The 25099-nt window shown below is 44.6% G+C and overlaps 1 protein-coding gene and 1 long non-coding RNA gene across 2 annotated transcripts in view; one reads left to right on the top strand and one right to left on the bottom strand.

Annotated features, from left to right (window-relative positions):
- TPH2 (tryptophan hydroxylase 2) overlaps positions 1-25099 on the top strand; it is a 112598-nt gene that overhangs the window by 12042 nt on the left and 75457 nt on the right. The window contains exons 3-6 of the mRNA XM_084795156.1: positions 2019-2168; positions 4716-4899; positions 5019-5119; positions 10502-10569. Of these exons, the coding sequence (XP_084651282.1) occupies positions 2019-2168; positions 4716-4899; positions 5019-5119; positions 10502-10569 (503 nt within the window). The remainder of the gene's footprint in view (positions 1-2018; positions 2169-4715; positions 4900-5018; positions 5120-10501; positions 10570-25099) is intronic.
- Positions 9217-13743, bottom strand: LOC311604932. Its single transcript, XR_014781749.1, has 3 exons — positions 13587-13743; positions 12012-12188; positions 9217-9780 (listed from the first exon to the last, which is right to left on the bottom strand). It is a non-coding gene; the product is annotated as an uncharacterized lncRNA (long non-coding RNA).

The raw sequence follows: 25099 nt of genomic DNA, 5'->3' as shown, positions 1-25099 counted from the left end.
TTGAGCAATAGTCGTGAGATTTAATAAACACAGTGCTTTTGTTTTACTAACATGCAATAAAAATATATCCAGGCTTCTGTCACTAAACATTTTAGGGGAGGCTTAGTAGTTGTCCTCCTTTCTTATCAACCAATTCCAAATCCCACTTGCCAGAGAAAAACTGGGTCTATTGGCATGGCTCCAAGTACTCTCATTCTACCCGTTACTACACAAATGTTGAAAATAGTCACATCAACTTTCTTAGAATGATTTAAATCAATTTGTGGAAATGAGGCCAAAATGTAAAATAGATTGTCTAACACTCAAGTGTCATGAATATTTGGATGAGATGTTACATTGAGGAATTCGGAAGTCATAATAAACTGCTAGGAGGAAAATGCACAACCCCCCCCCCTTCAGTTATGGTTAATGTATGACCCTTTCACACAAAAATGCTCCTTAGACACATGAGATATGGGTATTGTGTGGAGAGGAGGAAGCAGATGTTGGGGACAGGAAGACATTTGAGCTTTTAATGACTAGACGTACTGCCAAATGCCAATGCCAGCATAAATAATAAAATATCTATTCCTACATAAACTCAGTGAGCGAGGCAATCTTGATGTGTGAAAGTAAAGCCAGCAGAAAAGTAGAAGGAAGACAGTGCCAAGTCACTTCTCACTGGGTTCCACGTAAGTGTGCAGGTCTCATTTCCACGAGGATGCAGTAGACTGGTGCGGTTATGTGACCCCACCATTAGCCAGGGAGACAGCTCTCTGTCCATCTCTGTGCTCATATGAGATGAGTACAAGACAGACCATCATGCTTTTCATTGTCGGATGGGGTGTTTCCAGCGTGGCTTCACACAGGCTGCAGTGTGCTCTGGATTGCTAGAACCTGTAAATTTTGTCTTTAGCCAGAAAAAGCTTTGTTCTTGCTCAGTGTGTGCCTAATGCTTAACTAGCTGGTTCTCATCTTCTCTTCTGGCTTTCCGACCGCCTGTTTTATTTGTGGCTGAAATGTACCAGTCACTTTTTGGACTCAGTCTTCTACACTGGGCACACTGCTCTGTAGATTCAGACTGATGCTTTGAACTGGCAACGTGGGTCTCATTGCAGAAGTTATCCTAAAAGTTGTGTGCCCTGACATGCTTCAGGATGAAATAAATACTTTTGTCTTAGACGCTTTACTGTTGAAAAAAAAAAAGGTTTAGTCTTATACTTGGTATATTTAGTGATTAATATAGTTTACATATGAGACAACTAAGATGAATAATCAGATTTAATCCTTAAAAATTATCCAAAAAAGAAAGGGAGAAATTATCTATGTATAGTTGTTTGTACTCACTCAGTGGTTCTCAACCTGTGGGTTGTGACCCCTTTGGGGATCCCCTTTTCTCCCCAACTACTCTTTCACAGGGGTCATCTAGGACCATCAGAAATATCAGATGGTTACATTATGATTCATAACAGTAGCAAAATCACAGTTTATTTATTTATTTATTATGTATACAGCTGCATTTACACCTGCAGACCAGAAGAGGGCATTAGATTATATTACAGATGATTGTGAGGCACCATGTGGTTGCTGGGAATTGAACTCATGACCTCTGGAAGAGCAGCCAGTGCTCTTAACCTCTGAGCCATCTCTCCAGCCCAAAATCACAGTTTTGAAGTAGCAACAAAAATCATTTCATGGTTTGGGATCACCATAATGTAAGGAACTGTATGTATTAAGCATTAGTAAGGTTGAGAACCACTGTACTTACTGATAATCAGATTTTTACCACCATTAAAGTAAAGCAAACCTGACCTCCCTTTAAGTTAATTTTCTAGGCACCACCTTGAAACAGCGCAAAGAACATCTCAGCATAAATTAGACTAGTGCTTGAGACTGAGAGCTGAGTGCCATGCCCACTCCAGTTTGAGTTTGTGTGATGGGCAGGGGCTCCAGCATTTAAGTGGAATCACTGGACAAGTTAAATTATGGAAACCACTGGAATGTAATGGGTTTTTTTTTGTGCTTTTACTTTCTTAAAGCTAAGTAAAGCAATCGCTAGCAAAGACGAGGACAAGAAAAGCAGCAAAGAGAGCGGCAAAAGCGACGCTCTAGAGAGCGGCAAGACAGCTGTCGTGTTCTCCTTGAAGAACGAAGTTGGTGGGCTGGTGAAGGCCCTGCGCCTCTTCCAGGTAAATGCAGATCGCCCTCATGCAGCCTTAATGGTGGCTGCGTGCTTGCCTACAGGCCTGCGTCTGTCATTAAGGCATCCCTGAGTCCATTTCTGGGTAACGTCGTGAAAGGTTCGAAGGAACCAAATGCCACAAGGAATTTGCTCTGCCCAACAGTGAAATAAGAAGGCTCATGTGAACTTTAATTTGTTAATTCAGAGGTAGCCTGTTGGGAACCCATGCTGATTGTTGCCATGTGAGAAAGTCTGCAAACACACACACACACAAATACACACACACAAATACACACACATACACACACAAATACACACACACACATATAAACACACATACACTACACACACACATACACACATACATATACACACATACACACACAAATACACACACATATACACACATACACACATACACTACACACACAAATACATACATACATACACACACACACACACACACACACACACACACACACACACACACAGTGCTCCAAAATATCGAGTCTTTACCCTCCTTTGATTTGCTAAATTTGAGTGGTACACAAGTAATGAGGCCATATTTATTGCATAAAATGAGATACATGAACATAGACACTTATTCTCATAAGGCTCATTTCATGAGCTTAACAATGTGTGTTTTGTAAAGTGGAATTACTGTCCTTCCTTATATGTACATTGAAGTAGTGTCTTATAGAAAGGTATGGCATAGTCCCTGGCACAAATTCTTGAGTCCTAAATAAAGAGCTTGGGTGAGGAGGAATGCTGTGTTCTGATGCCGCCTCCACCTTGAGCAAAGACCCTTACAAATGCATTTTGTTAGGAGTGATGGCTGGTCGCCAGAGTTGTAAGATAAAGAAATCAGGTCTTCCTGGACCTGAGTTCTGCTGGGTTGGCTAACCATTATGTGGTCCTCAGTTCAATTTCTTCATTTGTAAAATGGCATTAACAGTAATTCCCACGTAACTGGATTGCTGGGATGAAATGACGTGAGATTGTTTTGGAAAATGCAGACAGGAGGCATTATTTCTGATGCCTCTGGATGATCACAGATGGGGAATTAACCTGATTCAGAAAATGTTTCCTTGTTCCCTTTTGGCCTTGAAGAAAGGATCAGGTACCATAAACAGTGCTAATGGAAATCTGTAGTAGTATTTTACACATAATTATGCCGTGTAGGACTGTGTCCATACGGTGCCCAGAGGCAAGCCAATTCAATTAGACAGCTGGGTGCAGTGGAAAAATCCCTGGAGAAGGGGTTCACACTTTGAATTTGCACTCTGCCATCAGCTAGTCACCGTATCTTAGCTAAACCACTTAACCCATTGGAACCTCAGTGCCCTGGTCTAAAAATACCTACTCTAATTCAACCAAACACTAAAAGCCCGAAGTGACACAACAAATGTGGAGTCTCTTGGGCCTTGAACTTAATAATAATCCCACTTTTATTATTAGCCAATTTATAAAATACAGCATTATTACAAAGCTCAATAAAAACAGAAACAGAACATCTAGGATTGTATCAGAAACTGCGTGACCTCCAGAGTGCAGTCCCTGACATGATGGGGCAGGCTGGGGAAAGGAGACCTTAGGCTACAATTATCAAAGGAGAAAGGTGCCTCAATGGGACACTTAAACCAGGCTTTTAAGCATTAAAGTTACCGTTATTCCCGGAAATGCTTATTACAAAGAGATTCACAAAGTGACGGCTGTGGCGTGTTGCCTTGTGGTGAAGCTAGCCTGGCAGATGCCAGAGGCCGTTCCTGTGTGTCCTACTTAGGGGCTACTGCTGCTGTGCTCTGCCTCTTCACTACACATAAGTTGGTCTCCTTTTTGCCTGGGAGATGCCCTTTTGGTACGCTGTTCCTGTTTCTCTCTCTTCTCCTAAAATTTGGGCTTTGCTTTGATCAACATTTTCCAAATCTTAGGCATTTTTTTAATGCCTTCTATTTTCTGCCTGCCATTTTAATTATTCACTTTTTAGAAAGAGTTGCTTCATTTTTATTTTTTTTGGTCTTATATAACAGGGGCTTGCGATGTGGCCTAGAGGAATTTGCAGTTCTCTGGGCTCCGTCAGTCACGTCTGAGTGTTGGGATTTTAGGCATGAGCCATCATGTCTGACTGCAAATGATTGATTTACTCTTAAACTTTATTTTTAAAAGTGAGCCTTTTATTACTGTAGCATTAAGCACTCGCATCTTGTGTTTTTAAAGAATATGAGAATACGCAATTTAGGATATTAAGTTATGGTAGCGTAGTGGACGGTCTCTTTGTCAATCCCATGGTAGCAGCGGGGTGTGGTCCTCCCTGGGAAGTGATGCCTACGATCAGGATGTATTTTACAGCGTCTTTTCTGTGTCTTCAACGCCCTCCCATTTTTGTTATGAGACAAGGCAACCCACTCAGAGGCATGACAACTTGCCTTTCTTAGTAGTAAAAATAGCAGCTGGAAGAGTTCTCTTGCGCTCAGCACTTGACAAGTGCACAAGACTAGTGTCCCATTCATTGTGACCGTAGTGTGACTTAGGGATATTACTCATGTTTCCACAGGAAAAACATGTCAACATGCTTCATATTGAGTCTAGGAGATCCCGGCGAAGAAGTTCCGAAGTTGAAATCTTTGTGGACTGTGAATGTGGCAAAACAGAATTCAATGAGCTCATCCAGTTGCTGAAGTTTCAGACCACCATTGTGACTCTGAATCCGCCTGAGAACATCTGGACAGAGGAAGAAGGCAAGGGTCTTTTTTTTTTTTCTCTTCTTGTTGGGCGATTTTACAGTCTGACAAATGCTGTAGCAAAAGGGAAAAATGCTATCTGTGAGCTAATATTGAACCTGCGCCATTTCCAACAGAACTCGAGGACGTGCCGTGGTTCCCTCGGAAGATCTCGGAGCTAGACAGATGCTCTCACAGAGTTCTCATGTACGGTACCGAGCTTGACGCCGACCACCCAGTAAGTGCTTAGCAGAATCCATTTCACCCGCCCTTTCCCAGCTCTGTCGCTTGCACTGTGGGCTGTGTGTGCTCTGACGCTTCAGTGTAGGGCCATTTCATGTTTATCCCTCGTAATCGAGAGCAGACTTGCAGATGATTAAGTTTCCCTGTACATGTGTTGGCTGGAAGGAGGCTAGAAAGATGGCCTTCCCACGTAGAGTTTATTTATAAAATGGTTGGGCAGAGGAGGAGACTGTACGCCTTGGGGAACATTTCTGTGGAATTAGACAGCCTAAAATATACTTTCAGATGGTGACCCTTGGAGGAAGGATGGACTGAAACTGAGCACACCTTTGGGAAGCTAGGGCGGACGGGATGTGATGGGGCTCGGTGAGAGAATAAGATTCTCGCCGTTTCCCTTGACTGGCGGTAGTTAAGAGCAGAGTTATGTCTTGACTTCAGTCTCAATGGAAAGGCAGGAGAGCTTTAAAATAGGGCCGTGATGGACGAGCGTCCGTTCCTGCATCTACTCTGAATCTGTCTACCACCGCTTCCTCCTCTACGCCAATAAAAGTGACCATCTTTAGAGAAATATGACACTTGGGTAAGCATTTCCCATTTTTTCTCCCCCACCCCACTTTATATCAGTTTTTATTTAACACAAGAGACCTGGAACTTCTTTATGGCCAGGATGAAGGACGGTGAAGTAAGCAATATACCCATTCATTATGAGCATTTTCCCCGCCCCCAGTGTCCAGGAGTGAGATCTGAGCAGATCAGTCATGCTTAGTGGAAGTCTGCGCATTATGAGGGCAGTGGCTCACAGAAGCTCACACTGCTTTAATGGAGAAATTCTGAGGGTGCGACTGTACCACTGTACTCTGAATAGGGCTACCTACATTTGAGCACAGGATCAGTAGCATTAGGACCTTGCTTTACCAATCCATACCTCTTCACCGTGAGGTCTACAACAAGTTCAACATGAGCAAGATTTCTTTCAGAGCAGTCATTTGGCATAATATACCAACTCAAACCAATTGAAATATACGGTTCAAATGAATGGTTCAACGCACCTAATATTATTGCGCTATTTGTTAAGAGCTGAAATAACGCAGACACGGTGCGTTGTATTTGCAGCATAGCATAAACATTCACAGTAATCCGTACAACAGCAAAAACAACAACAACAACAACAACAACAACAACAACAACAACACCCATTAAACAGTGACTTTAGCAATCATCCACGGGTTATCTTCCCTTTCCCTCCCAACCTCAGAGGGGCTGGAATGAGTACAAGCTGATTTAAATGAGCAGGAGGATGAAGACTGCGCACACTCAGCGGCTGACTTGCAGAACACACACAGCTGCTGACGCCTTGCAGGACGACCTTGGCGAGGCCCCTCTACTTCTGTACCTTAGGGTTCTTTAATGTGAAAAGCGGAGGTAAAAAATTCTTACTGGACCTCAATGGGGTGTTTGAAAGGCCTAGTTAATAAAGCAGCCGAAGGGCAATTTGGCAACAGGAAATGCTTAAATCCAGTAAGGAAATGCTGTATTAAACCATCCAGATCAATACTTAGACAGTTAAAGGAGCTTTTGAGAACCTCCCATTTCTAAAAGCTCCCTTAGCGTAGTTTGAAAATTACTTAACCTGGAGGAAGGAGTTCAGCCACTTGAAGGGAACCACCACAGGGGCCACTGACCTTGCTGTGAGCAAAATGCATTCCGACACCGAGTAAATTTTTCCATGCTTAATTTTATTCCATTACTCCTAATTACACCTGCTTTATGATACCTTCACTTATTTTCTGTGCAGCCACTTGAAATAATTGCAAGTACTTAGCAATCCCCTATGCCTCTTGTTATTTTCAAACCACGCATATTCGCTTTATAAGCACACCAAAGTATTCATTATACAAAATTCGATATTGGCAAGTTGGTGCCTCTGTAAGTTTTTATTTGTTGCGCATGGGAGGAGTTGTCTAAGTCCTTTTTATGTCTGAGAGTTCTCAGACAGACATGCGGACTCTTGCTGTGGGACACTTCAGGGAAGGCTTGGAGTATAAATCGTGCTGCCTCGAGAAAGTATTAAAAATATGTGCCTATGGCTCTCAAACTTTAATAGACAAAGAAACTGCCTGGGAAATGTTTTGAAAGATAGACAGTGACTCCCTAGGGTGTGAGGACAGCGACTCCCTAGGGTGTGAGGACAGCGACTCCCTAGGGTGTGAGGACAGCGACTCCCTAGGGTGTGAGGACAGCGACTCCCTAGGGTGTGAGGACAGCGACTCCCGAGGGTGTGAGGACAGCGACTCCCTAGGGTGTGAGGACAGTGACTCCCGAGGGTGTGAGGACAGCGACTCCCGAGGGTGTGAGGACAGCGACTCCCGAGGGTGTGAGGACAGCGACTCCCGAGGGTGTGAGGACAGCGACTCCCGAGGGTGTGAGGACAGCGACTCCCTAGGGTGTGAGGACAGCGACTCCCTAGGGTGTGAGGACAGCGACTCCCTAGGGTGTGAGGACAGCGACTCCCTAGGGTGTGAGGACAGCGACTCCCTAGGGTGTGAGGACAGCGACTCCCTAGGGTGTGAGGACAGCGACTCCCTAGGGTGTGAGGACAGCGACTCCCTAGGGTGTGAGGACAGCGACTCCCTAGGGTGTGAGGACAGCGACTCCCGAGGGTGTGAGGACAGAGACTCCCGAGGGTGTGAGGACAGCGACTCCCGAGGGTGTGAGGACAGCGACTCCCGAGGGTGTGAGGACAGAGACTCCCGAGGGTGTGAGGACAGCGACTCCCGAGGGTGTGAGGACAGCGACTCCCGAGGGTGTGAGGACAGCGACTCCCGAGGGTGTGAGGACAGTGACTCCCAAGGGTGAGAGATTCTGTATTTCTCGAGAGTTCGCAGTTGAGGCTCACACAGGATGATATGGGACCATGTGTTTGACTTGCCAGGGCCTAGCCTGGGAGAGTTTTCCGAGGCGTGGATCAAGGTCTGCTCTTCGGACACTTTATAAAAAAAAATGCAACCTCAAGGTGCTCCCCAGAGAGCCCAGGGAGGGAGCCTCCCCACCAACAAATTGGGGAGTCTGTGTGGGAAGGGATCTTCGGAAGAATCTGATGTGCTCCAAGTGTGGGAGAGATGTCTTTACTCTTCAGAGCTCACATCAGAACCTCTGGGGAAGTGGCCAGGTTTGAAGTGTGATTAAAACTCCCCAAGGGGTTCTCATATCACACTAGCTTTGAGCTGTTGGAGATGCCTGCTTGAGTGGCAGCATAAATTAAACTGGGCATATTAGGGTTCAAGCTGGGTCCTTAGTTCATTTAGATTTAATTTGGAGGTGGGGCTGTACAGGAAGCTCTCTCTCTGGGTACCAGGGTCACCAGATTTTTTTTTTTAACATATAAATATATAAGGCTGCCCAGTAAAATTGGAAAAATTTGTCATTGATCTGAAAATTGAAATTTAACTGGGCGTCTTGTATTTTAATCTGGTACCCAGTCCCTGGCCTCAGTTCAGAATGGATGGCCAAAACTGCGATGAGCCTGGAACGGCTGTCGCAGCTCACAGCTGCCCTACCCTCGCCAGTCTGCGGACGAGTCCAGGAAGCTCCGGATCCTCCGCGACATTTGTGTAATCACTGCCACTCAAGGCTAATGAGGCGTGATGAGCAAACCTCTCCTGCATCCCTGGAAAAGGTTGCAGGTGTTTGCCGGGGCGGAGAGCCTCGCGATTCTTCTGGATGTCCAGCAGATTATGATGCAGTTAGCATGGTGCCCAGCCTGGCAGGCACCAGGGAGCAGATGCTGGGGTTTGCATGGGAGCCTTTTCCCGCTTTTCACGGCCTCTTCTTTCATCTTGAATCGTGAATGTGCTTGGAGTTTCTTCAGCCTTCCCGCCCCATGTAGCCTGCTTTTACCACTGAGTGAAGAGCCTGCTTTGCAGCGTGATTCTGTCTGTCCTGTGCAGCAGGGGACCTTTCAAAACTTAGGCCAAAGACCCATTTGTAAATGTGTCACAAGCTTTGTCTACAGGCGTTTTAGGCTTTTACCAGCCAGCCCAAGAGCCTTAGTTTGAACAATGTGAATACTAAGCGCAAGGGGGAAAGTGCTGCTCACTGTGTGTGGGGTACCTCATTTTTACAGAGTCTTAAGTGATCTGAGGAGGGTTTTTCCCCCCTTTCGCTCCTCCATTACTCTTTCATTATTTCAAAAAGAAAGGTCTTTCTTCAGTTATGTCGGACACACAGCCTTGTGAAGGAAGATTCTTTGAGACCCATTCTCTTCCAGTTAGACAAGAGAGCTGGCCTGTTTTTTTTGTTTTTTGTTTTTTTTCTTTCTGAATCTGGGTTTCTTTTGAACATCCCACCTTGCAGAAATGTTTATATCACTTCTTCGATAGCTTAGACCCCATTGGACACCTCTTTTACTGTTGACTATTATGAGGCTTACACTCTTGCTTGTGTACTGTGGTTTGCGGCCTCTGCTTCCTGGTCATTCATGGTGGCACAGGTGTATACAAGGAAGAAGCAGACACAGTTTCCTCTGGCCTTTTGACGGCCTGAAGAAACAAGTCCAGAAAGAATTGGTTGTCTTTGGATGAAAAGAAACGGAATGTGAGAGGCCCTGTTGCCATGAAGACAGATCACTGAGTAAACCCAGAACTCCTCTCATGTGAACTGGGAAAAAAAAAAAAAAGACAGGCTCAGTGTTTAATTTCCCAAGTGGATGAGGCTAGATAAAATTTTTTTTGAATTATTATTTTATATTTTCGATCAAAATCCTGCAGTTGGTTTGGACACATTAGACTGAGAGTTCCTCCGCGGAATGAATGGCATTAGCTTGCCCTTGTAGATGAGGCTTTTCCGAGGGTTGCACGATGTGGTCATAAAGTACAGCAAAACCTCTTTACTTCATGCCAATTTGGGGATTTGATAACTACTCAGAGTGACCAAGTCTTTAATAAATGTTAACACGTATTAGTTATTTACTCGCAGTGATTAAAATTAGCTTAAATGTGCTAAGATGACCTGTTTTAATGAGGTGGGCTAAGATGAGCTTATTATTACGATCAATCACTTTTACATGATACTTGAGAACCAAAAGACACTGTGCAAAATATTAATTTGCTTAACTAAGCCACGCAGCCTGCCTGGCGGGAAGGTAAACTCTGGCCGAGTTCCCACACACCCCAAACTGGTAGACCCGAATTGAAAGGGGCTTTACTATAAGTACAGCTCACGTTTGCTTTTGTTTGTGCCATCAAGTCGGGTCATCTGAGGATAAGATTTGCATTTGAATTGAACAACTCAATAAACACCACAGTGATTTTCTTTTAGGCCTTCTGCAGCTAATTTTTCCGGCACTTTGTTAAATGGCTTAATCTCTTTTCTGTTTAAGGGATTTAAGGACAATGTCTATCGACAGAGGAGGAAGTATTTTGTGGATGTGGCCATGGGTTATAAATAGTAAGTACTGCATAACTCTCTCTCATCAATGGCTAGCTAGGAAAAACACACGCTGTGTTAAACAGACCTGTTCTCTCTTCGCTTTACCTCTTGCGGAAGACAGACCCCATTTCAAACACTCTCCAACTCCCTTGGCTTCAGACGCCAGCGCTGATGCTTGACATCTGGGCATAGCTGTGAAATAATGAGACCTGCGGGCCACATGCCAGGTGCCACGTTGACACCATTGCATCTGCAGCTCCGTTAAGGCAAAGGGGGCAGTAACTACTCACTCTGCGAGGCTGGGAGACCGGGCTCAATGTCCCATCTCAGTGCCCAATTTTCCCAATAAAAGGAGAGAAATTAGGCAAGAATGGGCAAAGGACCGCTGCGAGCAGCCAGCGTAGACACAAAACATGTTTGCTTTCCATGGAAAGGAAAAGGCCCTACAAGGTCCATTTGGGATGATGGAGGAGTTTCCTCCTCACAAAGCAGGGCTGAGAGGAGGACGGGTGAGGGCTGCGCAGTGCATCACGGATGGCTGTCAGGGTTGGTGGCAGTGTGTGTGACTGGCAGCATGTTTGCAGTATGGTTTGCCTGGAGAAATGGGGTGACTCAGGCAGACTTCCGTTCTCACTGGTGGAACTTTCAGACTACCACTTTCCTGTTTCCTGGTGTATGATCAGAAATATGAAGTTTGTCTTTTGAACAAAATGTAAATTCATGCCTGAGAGGGGAAAGATCTTTTTCTTACTCTAGTTGAGACTAGTTAAGGAGTCTAACTGGCTACAGGAGGCAAAGTTATTGCTGAGGATTTAGGATGTTATGTGTACTATAGAGAGCATCAGCGTTGCTCTTTTTCTAGTTCTTTCCTTCTGCCCTCCACCCCTCTTCTTTCCCTCCTTTCTTTTTTTTTATTTATAAAGATTTATTTATTAAGTATACAGTGCTCTGCCGCATGCATGCCTGCACTCCAGAAGAGGGCACCAGATCTCATTATAGATGATTGTGAGCCACCATGTGGTTGCTGGGAATTGAACTCAGGACTCTCGGAAGAGCAGCCAGTGCTCTTAACCTCTGAGCCATCTCTCCAGCCCTCTCCTTCCCTTCTTTGTTCATTCCCAACTTCCCTTCCTACTCTGAAACCTGTCCCTTCCTGGTCCTAAGGCCACAGCAACCTTCATCCTTTTGCCATCATCCTCATGGACACCATAGTTACAAAAACTAGAACTGCCTGGTGTATGCTTTTCTACAGTGTCTACTCTGTCCCCCATGCTGTGACTTTTGACATCGACACATGACTTGCCGTGGCCCAAGCCCAATCTCACCATCTGTGTTGCCCTGACACTGCTCTCAAATCCTCTGTCCCAGGGTAGCCCAGTCAGATAGGCAAGAGAAGACTCTGATGGACTGAAAGCTCCGTGAGTGGCTGTGGACCCTGAGCTAGGCACTCACTGACTTACAGACTGTCTTCGTGGAATCCGATCGTAGATCCTTGAGGGGACGTGGGGAGCTCATCCTTTGCGGCATGATCTGACCAGGATGGGATAAGAGCTCAATGCCAGTCAGTCTTTCCTCTTAGAGAAAAATATGTCCCAAGGAGCCCGGATAAGAGAGACATCGGCTTGACGGAAGTGTATCTGGAAAAGAGAGGGCAAAGGTGAGGTGTCAAAGTGTGAACGACTTTTTGCTTCTGTTACCTCCCCGAGGCTAAAAGGGTGACTCGGGACTGTGTCTAAAGTAGAACGCAGTGTCTGGAACAGGTGGGGGTTTCGTGTTGAGTGGAGAAAGACTGGCTAAGAGTGGAGCATCTCAGGGCCTGGTTTGACTTTGGAGTGCTGAGGGGAGAGTTTAGGCCCAAAGCGCTCAACTGTTAAAACCGAGTACAGGACTCTGAGCGAGGCAGGGAGCTGCCCACTCACCACTTCATAGAGACAGCCTTCACACTCTCATGAGACTCACAGAACCCGCTCTGCTGTCCTGGGGAGCATGAGAGAGGCTTCTTTCTCCTATAACATGGGAGGTCATGTTCTATCAGGGCACTGATTGGTGAGGTATAGAGCCGATGCAAGAGTGTTCACCCCAGAGAGTTCTGCAATCCAGAAACGTCACAACCTCCTCCTGGGACAGACTGTGTAGGCGGAATGACAAGCACTTTCAAGCTGCAGTTAGATGGTCTGAGAGCTGCCTCCCCCGTATCTTTAAGCCCCTTGTCTTTGAAGTGTTTCTATCTGACAGGGTGTAGTTGGGATGTAAAAAGAGGATGTATGTGTTGTGCTTGGCTCCATGCCTGGACCCTGATCAGGGCTCAGTGTGTCACTTGTTATTACTGTCTTCCTGCTATGCTTTGCTTGTTCATTAAGAGACTGTTGGGTAAACTGATTATTTTTGTGCTGACAATAGTTCTTTTTTTGTGTGTGTGGAGAGATTTCATAAAAAAAGATTATACTCCTGTTTTTTTGTTTTGTTTTGTTTTTTTATGTGTGAGAGAAGCTGTCAAGATACTGGCAACAAATTGGCAGTTGTCTTGGGTGCTTCCTGTGAGTGGATACAGTGAAGAAGTCACTCATGGGCTGTTGAACCAGGAGAACATGACCCCAGGACTTGTGCAAAATAGAGAGCAAAAGATTTCACTTTAACATTGAAATCCCTCATACTAGTAATGCCGTGGTTTGTCTGAGTTTGAGGATGGATAAAGGACAGCCCACTCATATGTGTATGTATGTGTGTGTGTGCATGTGTGCATGTGAGTGTGCATGTGTGCATGAGTGTGTGTGCATTTGAGTGTGCATGTGTGCATGTTTCTGAAAGTGTGTGTGTACGTGTGTGTGTACATGTGTGTGTACCTGTGTGTGTGTGTGTGTGTGTGTGTGTGTGTCCTGATAGGCTCATGCTTTTGGGCTCCCACAGCTGCTATAGCCAGGTGGAGCAGGGGTATAGACGCGCATTCCAAAGGGGCCTTGACTATTTCCTTAGTCTTCCATGCCTCAGGTAAGGTTCCCTTTTTGTTTACAGAAAATGAAGATTTGGTTTCTCACCGAGCTAGGTGGTCTGTAGTGCTGATGGCTTTGCGAATGGACAATGTTGAGATGCGCTAATGCCCCAGTTACTTGAAATAAACTCACTTCAGTGTAATTTGAGCAGGTTTGGCCCAAACCGGGAGTACAGGCCTGGGGAGCAAATGGTTTGAAATTACGGTAGTCTTGAAAAGTCAGCCTATGAGGGACCTGCCAAGAGTTTGAGGTCACAATTAGGAACACTGGGGTGGATGGGAGTGGGGAGTACTGGTCAAGAGGAGGAGCTGACAGAGGGAATAAAGGGAAAGGACACAAATGTGATTCGGAGCATAGCCTTGTAGCTCACAAACACACACAATTATAACCTGTCAATATCCAATGAAAAGTAAAAATAGGCGCTGTCGGCCATGGGGAGAACAATTTGCTCTTTGTGATTAGATAGATAGTGGACTTCCTGGTCTCTGGGGAGCAGTAGTAGGTACATGGTCAGAAATGCCAAAAGTAATGGAGTACAGATGTTTTGAGGGGTACAGGTGTTTTGAGGGGTACAGGTGTTTTGAGGTTGTTGAAGGAACCACAGGCTGTAGCCTGATGAGTCTAAAGGAGAAAGAGAGATGAGATACAGAAGAATATATATTAAAACCACAACCAAGAAGCCCTCTGGGACATTTGTGTTGAGTACTGTTGGTTTTTTATGATTGTCTTGAAAGGATAAACGGGGTGGGGGTGGGGGTGGGGGTGAGGGAGAGAATCAACACAAGCCGAGAAAAATGAAAAAATTCCACTCTATGATGAAAAAACAGCAGGCTCAAAGTCCATATTACCGTGAACTCCAAAGAGGTGAGGGAGCGGAAAAAGTGGCCGCATGCTGAGAACCGTCAATAGATGCCACTCAGGCATGGTGCTGATTGACAGTGCAGCTGAGAAACTTGATTGATCACCCAGAGGCCCGCAGCTGCCTGCAGACAGGCCCCTCCGCTCAGTGTCTGCATGGCTTAATTGCCTCACCAATAATAGCATAGGCAACAGTCATTAGTTCAAGTGTTATTCCTCACGGCAGACCTGGGGGTGAAGACCCAGTGGTACTAACCTCTGACATGCAAATCACGCGGTGTCCTCTCCAACTCAAATAAAAGAAATCTAGCGCAAAGCGGGGAGGGGTGTCCCTCAATGATGTGGTGGGAACAGACCCTTGTGGTCCCAAGGAAAATGGAAGTGTATGTGGGAGGCAGATGGCATGTGGAGGAAGAAGAAAATGGTGGGTTTGTTGGTGCAGTTCCTATGGAATCTGAACCTTCAGGCTTTCTGCCATCGGCATCTTCATATTAACCTGGTTACATTTCTACACTGAATTGTTGGGGAGTGAGATTGGGGAAGAAATCAGTAATACAGCTTTTATTTTATTTTTTTTAAATTAACCAGCAAATACATTTTTCCCCTTGGAGGCTGGTTTAATGATTATCCCTCAACAATGTGCATGCATATTTAATTAAATCATATTTTTGGTGGGGTGGTGGTAGTTATTTCAATTTTGTTCTCTGGGAAAGAGGGCCTCAAGCTCTGACTTTAATTATACCACTGTTGTTTGCTTAACTTTATCTCTAACAGTCGTATGATGCTGCCTTGATATCAGTGTGATTCCTCCTGGTTGAAATTGAGGTGACACATAAGCTCAGGCTGTTTTATTTTTAATACCTCCCTCACGCACACCCCGGGAATCTGAGAAGTAAATTGGTGGACAGCTGATGTCCCCAGGTAAGGTTAGCAGGAGGAGGTTAGCATGTCAGAAATTCCAGACCTAATTTCAGGTTGGAACCCCTGTCCCATTTCCCAATAAGACCCTTAGCAGCAAGTTTAAGGACTCTTGTAATTTCTTACATCTTCCTTCCTTCCTCCCTCCCCTGCCGCCACCCCCTCTTTTTCTGAGACAGGTTCTCTCTCCATGGATCCCTGGCTGTCCTGAAACTCTCTTCTACTGTAGACCAGGCTGGCCTCTCTACTCACAGATCTACTAGCTTTTGTCTCCTGGGTTTTGGGATTGAAGGCATGTGCCACCATTGCCTGATCTCTTCCATTTCTTAGCTTAAATTTCCTCCTCTACAAAATGGAGATTAAAAAAAAAACTGTTGCCTTTCGTCTGGGAGTATTTTGATGATTAAATGAAGCAAATAGGGCATTGCTGTATAATGTGCTTGCTTCATCGTTATAACACTTTGAGAAGTCAGCCAAAGTCATGGGATTTACACAGACCTGCACCACTTTGCAGGCGGTAGCTGTGTCTTGCCATTCTTTCTTTCTTTCTTTCTTTTTTTGAGAGGGAATCCCAGGTTTATTGTTCATCTATGATTAGTCTGGACACATTGTTCAGGATATTTCTGCCTCAGTTTCCCTCCTGAAAAATGGAAACAACTCTGGTGCTACATTATAGGGTCACTGAGCTGATGAGAGATGTCAGCATAGAATCATCTTGTAGGATGCTGCTCAGGATCTCCTGGGAGGACGGGCTGGTAGGAGCGGCTAGCTTCCACAGCTCCAAGCCTCCCGTCAGCCGCAGGCGGCCAAACCCTTTTAGTTCTGCTTGTTTGCTCTCTTTCTCTATTACCCTTGACTACAGTTTTCCTTCTTTTTTTTTTTTTTTTTTAAAAAGAAGATTTATTTATTATTATGTATACAGTGCTCTGCCTGTACACCTGCAGGCCAGAAGAGGGCATTAGATCACATTATAGGTGGCCGAGAGCCACCATGTGGTTGCTGGGAATTGAACTTAGGACCTCTGGAAGAGTAGTCAGTGCTCTTAACCTCTGAGCCATCTCTCCAGCCCTGACTAGGGTTTTCTTTATGTCTTGGATTCTGTGTGATTTTTTTTGCATGATAAATCACCCTGCTACCACATCTAGGGGCTTAAAACAACAGGCATTTGTTGTCCTGCACAACTGTAAGTGCTAAGAATTAGGACATAGCTTCGCTGGGTGGCTCTAGAGCAGGGTTTTAGACAGACCTGTAGTTATCCAAAGGCCCCGTAGGGCTGGAGGCTCTGCTTCTAGCATGGTTACTGCAGGGCAGTTGGCTGGAGATGTCAGTTTCCTACAATGTGACCTGTCTACCCGACCGCCTGGACATCTTCATGGTGTTGCAGTTGACAGCCCTCAAATCAAGCGCTCCAAGTGAGGGAGTGAGTTAAAATGTGAGGTGTCTTTTTATTTTTATTTTTTATTTTGCAGTGTCTTTTTAAGAAACTATTATTGTTATTTTTATTTAGACTGACAGGGTCTCATGAAGCCCAGGCTAGCCTTAAACTTACTATGTCGCGAAGGGTGACCTTTTTTTAATTTAAAAAAAATTTAAATTTAAATTATATTTGTGTTGTACATGTATGATTATTATGTATGGCATAGGTGTGCTACGGTTTGTGTGTGGAGGTCAGAGAATAACTCATCGGAATCAGTTCTCTCCTTTCACTACTCTGCCACGTGGATCTCAGGGCTCTTACTCAGGTTGTCTTGAGTATCAGGGCTTGATAACAACTGTCTTAACCTAACCTTGAAATTTTGAACCTCCTAATCTCTAGCTAGGCCTGCACCAGCTGTACCACCTCCCGGTTCCATGGTGCCGTCTGTAACCTAGTCTTGGGAGTGATACACTGTCATCCTGGCAAGATTCTTTTGGCTACACAGATCAACCTCGAGAGTGGGAGGGCTAAAGGTCAGGTTCTATGGGGACCATTTTTTGGGGGGTTGGTAGCACATCCATATAGCTTCTAATCCATTTCTTCTGGACCCTCTGTCATGGTGAGTGCTAATGTGTTATTAGAATGCTTCATGGGCAGAAAGGATCCCGGAGACAGCAGAGGTCGTGCACTGTCATTGAGAGTGTGTCCGAGCATGTAGAATGTGGAGTTCTTCGGAATTGAGTTTGAATTCCCACCCAACACTTTCAAGGACTGTGGCCATGAGCAGTGTGATCTCTTGGACTCAGTACTTTCATCTTAAACACTGGGTGTGATCTCTATCTTGTATGTTTGAGGGAACTCTCAATTGCTATCAGGGTTCAAGGAATAGTGAATCTGTGATCATTATTATTATTATTATCCTGTGTTAAATTGCTAATAGTTCTTTGATTCTACGTAATCAATTGTAAGCTCATCTAAAATACGCAAATGACCTTTTGAAGTGGTTGACTTAAGGAACTTCACTCTCTTGCTTTCCTAGATTATTGGAGCTTGTTTAAAAAAACAAAACAGGCTAGGTGTGGTAGTGCACACCTTTAGTCTGAGCACTTGGGAGGCAGAGGCAGGTAGATTGCTGTGAGTTCGAGGCCAGTCTGTTCTACAAAGTGAGTACAGGGCAGCTAAGGCTACACAGAGAAACCCTGTGTCAAAAAAACCAAAAAAAACCCAAACCAAACCAAAACAAAACAAAACAAAAAAAAACCTAACCCCCCAAAAAAACAAAAACAAAACAACAACAGCAATGACAACAAAACCCCAAACCAACCAACAACAAAACCCCCCCCAAAAAAACCAACCCTCCCTAAAACCAAATCAAAAAACCCCCAAACCAGCCAACCAATCAACTGAAAAAACCAACACCCCCCCAAAACCCCAACAACTCAAAAAACCCCAACAACAAACAAACAAAACATGTTTGCATGCAGAAACACCTTTTACTTTCCTGTAAATGCACATTCAACTTGCGTCTTCAAAACTGTGAGTCAAGGCTGGCATAAGGTTGTAGGGTTTGGCTTGGGACTGGGCAGTACTGTAGTCATTACTGACGGGCTAACAATGGGGAGATGGTCATCATGGTTGGCTTCTCAGCGCGCATGCTCAGGAATGTTCAGGCCCCTGCTACTCAGTTCCCAGCGAGTCTGCTTATGTTCTGTCCTCTAAGCTCTCACGTAAGCCTTTGAGGTAGATGCCATCATTACATTTTGTTTTGAAGATGAGGGGACTCAGGTTCAGAGAGAGCAAGAAAGTTACTAACGATGAGACGCCCGATCATATCACCTGGTCAAGCCCCAGGCATTGATATTTTAAGTCCCCAGAAATGGAGCGCTAAACTGAATAGTAGAATTTAAGTTTTTGCAATGCTGGGCAATATGCTGGCTGTCTAGAATGGCTTCCGAGAGGGGTCAGCCCTTTTGGGGAATATTTTGTAGAGTTAATTTATTTATTTAATTTAATTTTATTTTTTGATTTTTTGAGACAGGGATTCTCTGTGTAACAGCTCTAGCTATCCTGGAACTCGCTCCATATATTAGGATGGCCTCGAACTCACAGAGATCAGCCTGCCTCCGCCTCCCAAGTGCTGGTATTAAAGGTGTGCGCCACCACCGCCTGGCCTTTTGTAGAGTTTAAATGTCTGTCTTTGCCCAGAAAGCCACACCTTTTATTTTTCTTTCTTTCTTTCTTTAAAAGAAGTATCTGTGGCAACTTCCACTTGACCTAGCTACATGTTGAAAACAATAGCAATAGAAGCAAGTGATCTGGTATTTTAAAAAGTTATTTATTTCTTTACAGAAGTCTCAGCGCAGTTGAAATGCACAGTTCTTGTCAGAATTTAATTCACTCTAAGCCTTATGCAGTCAGTATTCCAATCAGCCCTGGCTACACAGTCTCTAATAGGTAGTCGGGAGACATCTGGCTCTACCCTATGAGCCAATCCTGTGCAGCGATTTTCCTCATCTATCTTAGATTGTGAGATACCTGCCCCTCTGCCCCCCAACAGCCAAGCCTTCTGGGTGGGTGGGGTGGGGGGAGGAAGGCTTCAGAAGCAATAGTCAGCGATTTGCCCCTAGCTGCTATCCCATTTATCTCATGCTTATTTTTTGATCTGTAAAATGGCACCCTTTGCGACTTGCCCTGTATCTAAGCACTCAGTAAAATAGAAACCCTAAAACAGAGCAACCCAAATGGAGACTAGTACGTCTGATAAATGCAATCAGCAGCCGAGCCGGCGCATTGAATTTGGGTGCAACTGTGCACAAGGCGCTCTGCTGCCCTGGGGAGAGGGAGGGAAAAGTTTTTCTTTTAGTGCAGAGTGTTGGTGACTCTAACCTCCTACCCGGAGCAGAGCAGAGGGGACGTGTTCACTATGCCCTCTTCCTTTCCCGCGCCATCAAATACTAGTGGGGTATCAAAACGAAGCTCACTAATACACACAGGGAGTTGTGAGTGCTCGGCTGGGTGCATAAACACAGAGCAATGGGTTCTGGGATGAACAGACCCGGACTTCCAGGCCGGCTTTTCCTTTCCCCGTCTCAGGGCTTTGAAATCTCATTCACTACACAGTTCAGCAGGGGGCAGTCAGCAGTTTCAAAAGGAAAGATCATCAGAGGCAAAGAAAGGTTAGTTTCTAGGCCAGGAGCAGTTAGGGCAGGGACTCAGGTGTCTGCATCCTGGGCTTTCTCTTTCCAGGTAGCTCTGACAGTTTAGCTTTGTGTCTGCACTGGAGAGTTCATTCCTAAGAGGCACCTGCAATTATTGCAACTTGCAGGGAGGAAAAAAAAAAAAAGTGGGGTGGCTCCACCACTCCACCTTTTCCAGAAATTTCAGTTGACCCTAGCATTTCTCATTTCATGCGAGAGGAGGCATGATTTATGGATCCTGCTTGGTTTCAGACCATAGCTTAAAAGAACACATTAGGAGCCGGAGTCGTGAGTGCCGCTTTCCCCGTTTTTAGATAGCGGAATCTTAATTGGAAACATAGCAAATAGAAAGCTAGGAAGCATAGGGACCGACTTGATTTGGGGGCTGCAAGATTTTAGTCTTTAAGTAATGATGTTCTCGGTAAGTTTTACTTGGCAAGTGGTCACCTTGATGGGTAGTGGACTATGCTTTGATGTGAGGAAAAGTTTTAACTTTTCCCTTTCTCTTTCTACCCCGCCCCCCCCCCCCCCTTGTTTTGAGAAGAGTCACCTTCGGAGCAAAGATGTGTTTCTTCCTTGCCTGGGCTAATTTTATCCCCTTCCATTATCCTTCATTGATTTGCTTTCCCAGGTTTTGAATGAAACTGAGATATATGTGGCTGTTTGGGTCCTTTTGCCTTCTGCATAAACACTAGTTGTTGATGCTTTAATTTCTCTGAAATGGAGCGGTAAATTGAAAAGTAGAACAAACCCAAATATTTGTAGTTCTGGGGTCATTTCCCTGATGACAAGGCTCATTTCTGAGGGAGGGCCACATTAGAGGCTCAAGAATGCTTCTTTCCTAGAATCTAAATGTCTTTGCCCACCAGGCCACCTCTCTCTCTCTCTCTCTCTCTCTCTCTCTCTCTCTCTCTCTCTCTCTCTCTCTCTCTCTCTTTATAATTGCACAGTGACTTCCATTTGACTTAGGTGGTACCTCACGCAGGGTGAGAAGAGCCACTGCAAGTAAATGACCTGGGCTTTTAAACTCTCCACAGTACAGAGTGAAAAGTCTGCCCTTTACTGATGTCTCAGCCTATTTCAAGTGCACAGTTCCTGCAAGTACTGAAATGACGCTAGGCTTTATGGGAGAATCATTTTCATGCCAAGTATTTCCCACTACCTGAGGTTTAGCTAAATGACTAAAAGGAAGGTAGCCTGAGAACTGCAAGGAAAGACAAAAGGGGAGATCGATTTGGAGAAAAGGTTTTGCTTTTCCATTTTCTGGGGGTGCTTGGTGGGTTTTTAGGTGTGTGTGAATGCCGCGGTGGGATGTTGTCTGATTCTTGCATGGCTCTCACAGCTGTGGAAAACATTAACTCAGTGTGGTCCTGTATCACTCACTGTCAGGGACAGAGGCTGCGCCAGATTCTAATGTGTTTCACAGCGAAAGAGGCAGGGATATTTTTACCTTAAAATGATTTCCATGAGCTCGAAGGATTCAAATTACTTCCAGCAGTCCTGTCCGAGACTTGAAAGGATTTATATGGAATGGGGGCTGTTTTGTTATTTCCAGACCTATTCCTAACCCTGCAGGGGAGTGATGAGATTTCATTCATTTTATATACCTGGAGGGAGGGAGTCAGCTACACAGAGTATATGGTACTAGGCTGTGGGTCCCCTGCTTTTCAAACAGCATCCTTTTTAGTCTTCAGTTTTGCAATCCTGGAAACAGAAAGCCAAGCCCCAGTCTGGGTACATGTTGGATATTCATCTTGCTCTGAGGTGTATTGGTTATGAAGGAGCCGTCCTGTTTGATGCCTGGCACCAACACCAGGTAGCTGCCAACCAACCGCCTTGCAACTCCAGTCCCAGGGGATCTGACACCCTCTTCTGTCCTTGCATGTACTTGCACACATGTGGTGTTTGTACATATACTCAGGGACACACATAATAAAATAATAAGTAAATCTAAAAAAAAAAAAAAAAGAGTGAGTTGTGGGGCTAGTGATGTTGCTTAGTTGGCAGAGTTCTTGCCTACAATGTACAGAGCCTGGGGTTTGAGTCCCAGAACTCTGTAAACTGCACAGGAGAGGAGGAGGAGGAGGAGGAGGAGGAGGAGGAGGAGGAGGAGGAGGAAGAGGAGGAAGGAGATCAGAAGTTGAATTCATCCTCAGCTATAGAAGGGTTTGACACTGGCCTGGACTATATGAGACCCTGAGCGAGGTAGGGGGAGGAGGGGAAGAGGGGAGAGGAAGAGGGGGAGGGGGAGGGGGGAGGGGGAGGGGAGGGGGAGGGGGGAGGGGGAGGGGGAGGGGGAAGGCGAGAGAATGGGATCTATAGAGCTGGGTTTGCCAGTTCTGAGTTCTTGCTACACCACATATGAATTGTTTGGCCTCGTTTTTCTCAACCATATACTGGGGATATTTGTAGTCAGTTTTCTATAAAATGGGCATAGTTTATGTTATATATCTGCCATATTGTTGCTACTGTTTCAGTTAAATGGACAGATGATAAACAAGTGCTATTGTGAACTTGTTTAAGGCCATGAACTGTCAAATTAACTATTGTTCTTCATCCACTACCAAAAAAAAAAAAAAAGGCTGTGGCCGCAGTTGGCGGCATTTAATTTTTGCTAGCCTGGTCAAGACAAACCAGGTTGAAGTTAGACTCTAAGGAAATCCAGCTGTGGGTGTCAGCATGTCAGAGGTCTGAGGTGGCCGCCTGCTGGTGATGACTTGCGAGTGTTAGGTCTCCTCTGTGTTGTGGTCTTGGAGCTTAACCTCCACATGCACGTTGGCCATGAGTGTGTTGACGGACGCCAAGTCCACATTGTTGCTATTGATATTTAATCCCGTGCTAGTTTTTGCAGATGAAAATTTCCCCTCTGTCGTGGTGAGGACCTCCTGCTAGGGGAGAAAATGGCATGAATCCCTGACCTATGGTGCACAGGACAAATAAAACCACACAGTTTCCAGGAGTTAAATCTCCCCTCTCCCGAGGTGCCTTAGGGGCCAGTGGTTTATTTTCATTATGTCTCTTGTAAAGGAAGCACCAATATTAACAACGCGAACAAAACAAAACCAACAATTTTGTTTGCTACCATATAAAAGTTCCTTAGGGGCCATAGACTCATTTACGAAAATTCATGTGCGCGAAATCCATTTGCAGAGGCAAATAAAATATGTGCTCACAAATGCTCTTTACCTGCTTGGCCTGAGGGGGTAGTTGAGAATGTCTGTGCCTTGCTGTTTATTCTCTGGTGTGGCTTAACAGTCATGGCCCGCACCCCTCCAGTTGCCTGATGCTAGACCATTTGAACCTACAGAACCTGGCATAACTCAGCTGGAGGTTAAGCTGCTACAGAGATTTGCCGGTTTCTCTCAATGGAAGATGTCATCACACCGTTATGTCCATGCCCTTGAAAGTATTTTGGCCCATTCACTCCTTAGGTTACCTAACCAGAGAAGTGTCTTTGTATTCAGTCATGTTTAGACGATCGTGTCTTTTGGGGTTTTCATATGTTGTTTTCTTCCCTGGTGAAAATTATGCCCGCAAGTGTCCAGGTGACAGTGTCTAGATGGGGCCCAGGAAGCTGTATTGAGAAAACCAGGAAAAAGAAACCATTGCGTGAAAAGTGAAGCGTGTATAAGGATCATCGGAAGTGACCAGGAAGCTTATTGGAATCCCAATGCCCCTAGTTGCATTTTCCATATACACATGTGTGTATATATATATATATATATGTATATATATATATGAGAAACACTAAATGGAATCTCATCATGTGTGCATGAATGTATATATATATATATTCATAAATATATATTGTTGGAGTTGGAGGAGGGAGAGGAAGGTATAGAAATAATGTAAATACAGTATTCATGTATGAAATTATGAAGAAACCAAAAAATTAAATTAAAATTGAACAAAGCAAATAAAACCTCATACATTGAAGAATCATTATGTTTTAATGAGAGATAAATTTAGAATACTGATATACATATATTACTGTGATTATTTTTAAATTACTGATTGTGTGTTAATTATGCACATTAGCTGGGTTCAGTGTGATTTTCAAACATTAGTACAGTACCAGTAAGTTGTGTATACTGACAAAATCCATTTTGTCTTCATCAAGGCTTCTTTGCTTTCAAGTTGGCTTTTTAAAAATTTTTCTAGATATGCCTTCCAACATGTGCTTCTTACTTCTCTGTGTTTGGCTTATTTCACTTAATAGTCTGTCCTCCGGTTTTTTGTTACATTTATTTACCTTATTTTATGTGTGTTAATGCCTTGTTTGCATATATGTATCTGCATGCAGTGTCCATAGAGGTCAGGAGGCGGCAATGGAGCTCCTTAAATTGGAGCTACGTACAGTTGTGAGCCACAAGGTGGATGCTGGGACTTGAACCTGGTCCTCTGCAAGAGCACCAAATGCTCCTAACTGCTGAGCCCTCTCTCCAACTTCATGAATTCTTGAAGCATAATTTTACCAAAACAAAACAAACAAACAAACAAACAACCCCCCCCCCCCCAATGCCAGGCATTTCTTATATGTCCTTGGAAATATTTTCTATTTGGCTAAACTGTAGTGGGTTCTTTATCAGGGTGTTTCTTTATCTGCCAACGTTTTCCATGTTCTCATATGCTCCAGCTGTTTTATTATCACACATCCACAGCTTCCTAAGTCGCCTGCACACAGGCGATATGGTTTCATGGGGTGTTATGCTTGATCACTGGCTGGCAGGAAGGATCTCCAGGAGCTTCCAAAATTCCCATTAGATTGGCATCACCTTGATTCTGAGAAATGTAATAAATGCTTAATAATGCTTAAAAGTGAGTGCCATGAACAGCAAATTAAAAATTATATTCAGCCAAAAGCAGGTGATTACAACAAGATCGGGAAATGACAGTCTTGCTGTTGTATGTTGTCATGTGCTTTCTTGGATAGTGAGGAGAGGGCTCCCGGGAGATTGTGCAGTAATCAGGCTGTGCTCACAGACACGTGTAGCAAACGACTCTCAAGAGTCAAGAAGAACAAAGGCGGGGCCCACTAGCCTTGAAGTTCCTGTAAACTTTCTCCAAAGGCCTCTCCAAACCCTCCGAGGACGACTAATTGCTAACGAGCTGCGAAGCTGATGCGTTTTCCATTTTATCTCTTTTCATTTTCCTTCTATAACCCTAGG

This window comes from Acomys minous, assembly GCF_964271855.1.
Source record: "Acomys minous genome assembly, chromosome: 9".
Taxonomy (NCBI): domain Eukaryota; kingdom Metazoa; phylum Chordata; class Mammalia; order Rodentia; family Muridae; genus Acomys; species Acomys minous.
Note: the sequence above shows the minus strand (reverse complement) of the source record. Positions and strands in the feature narration are given on the sequence as shown.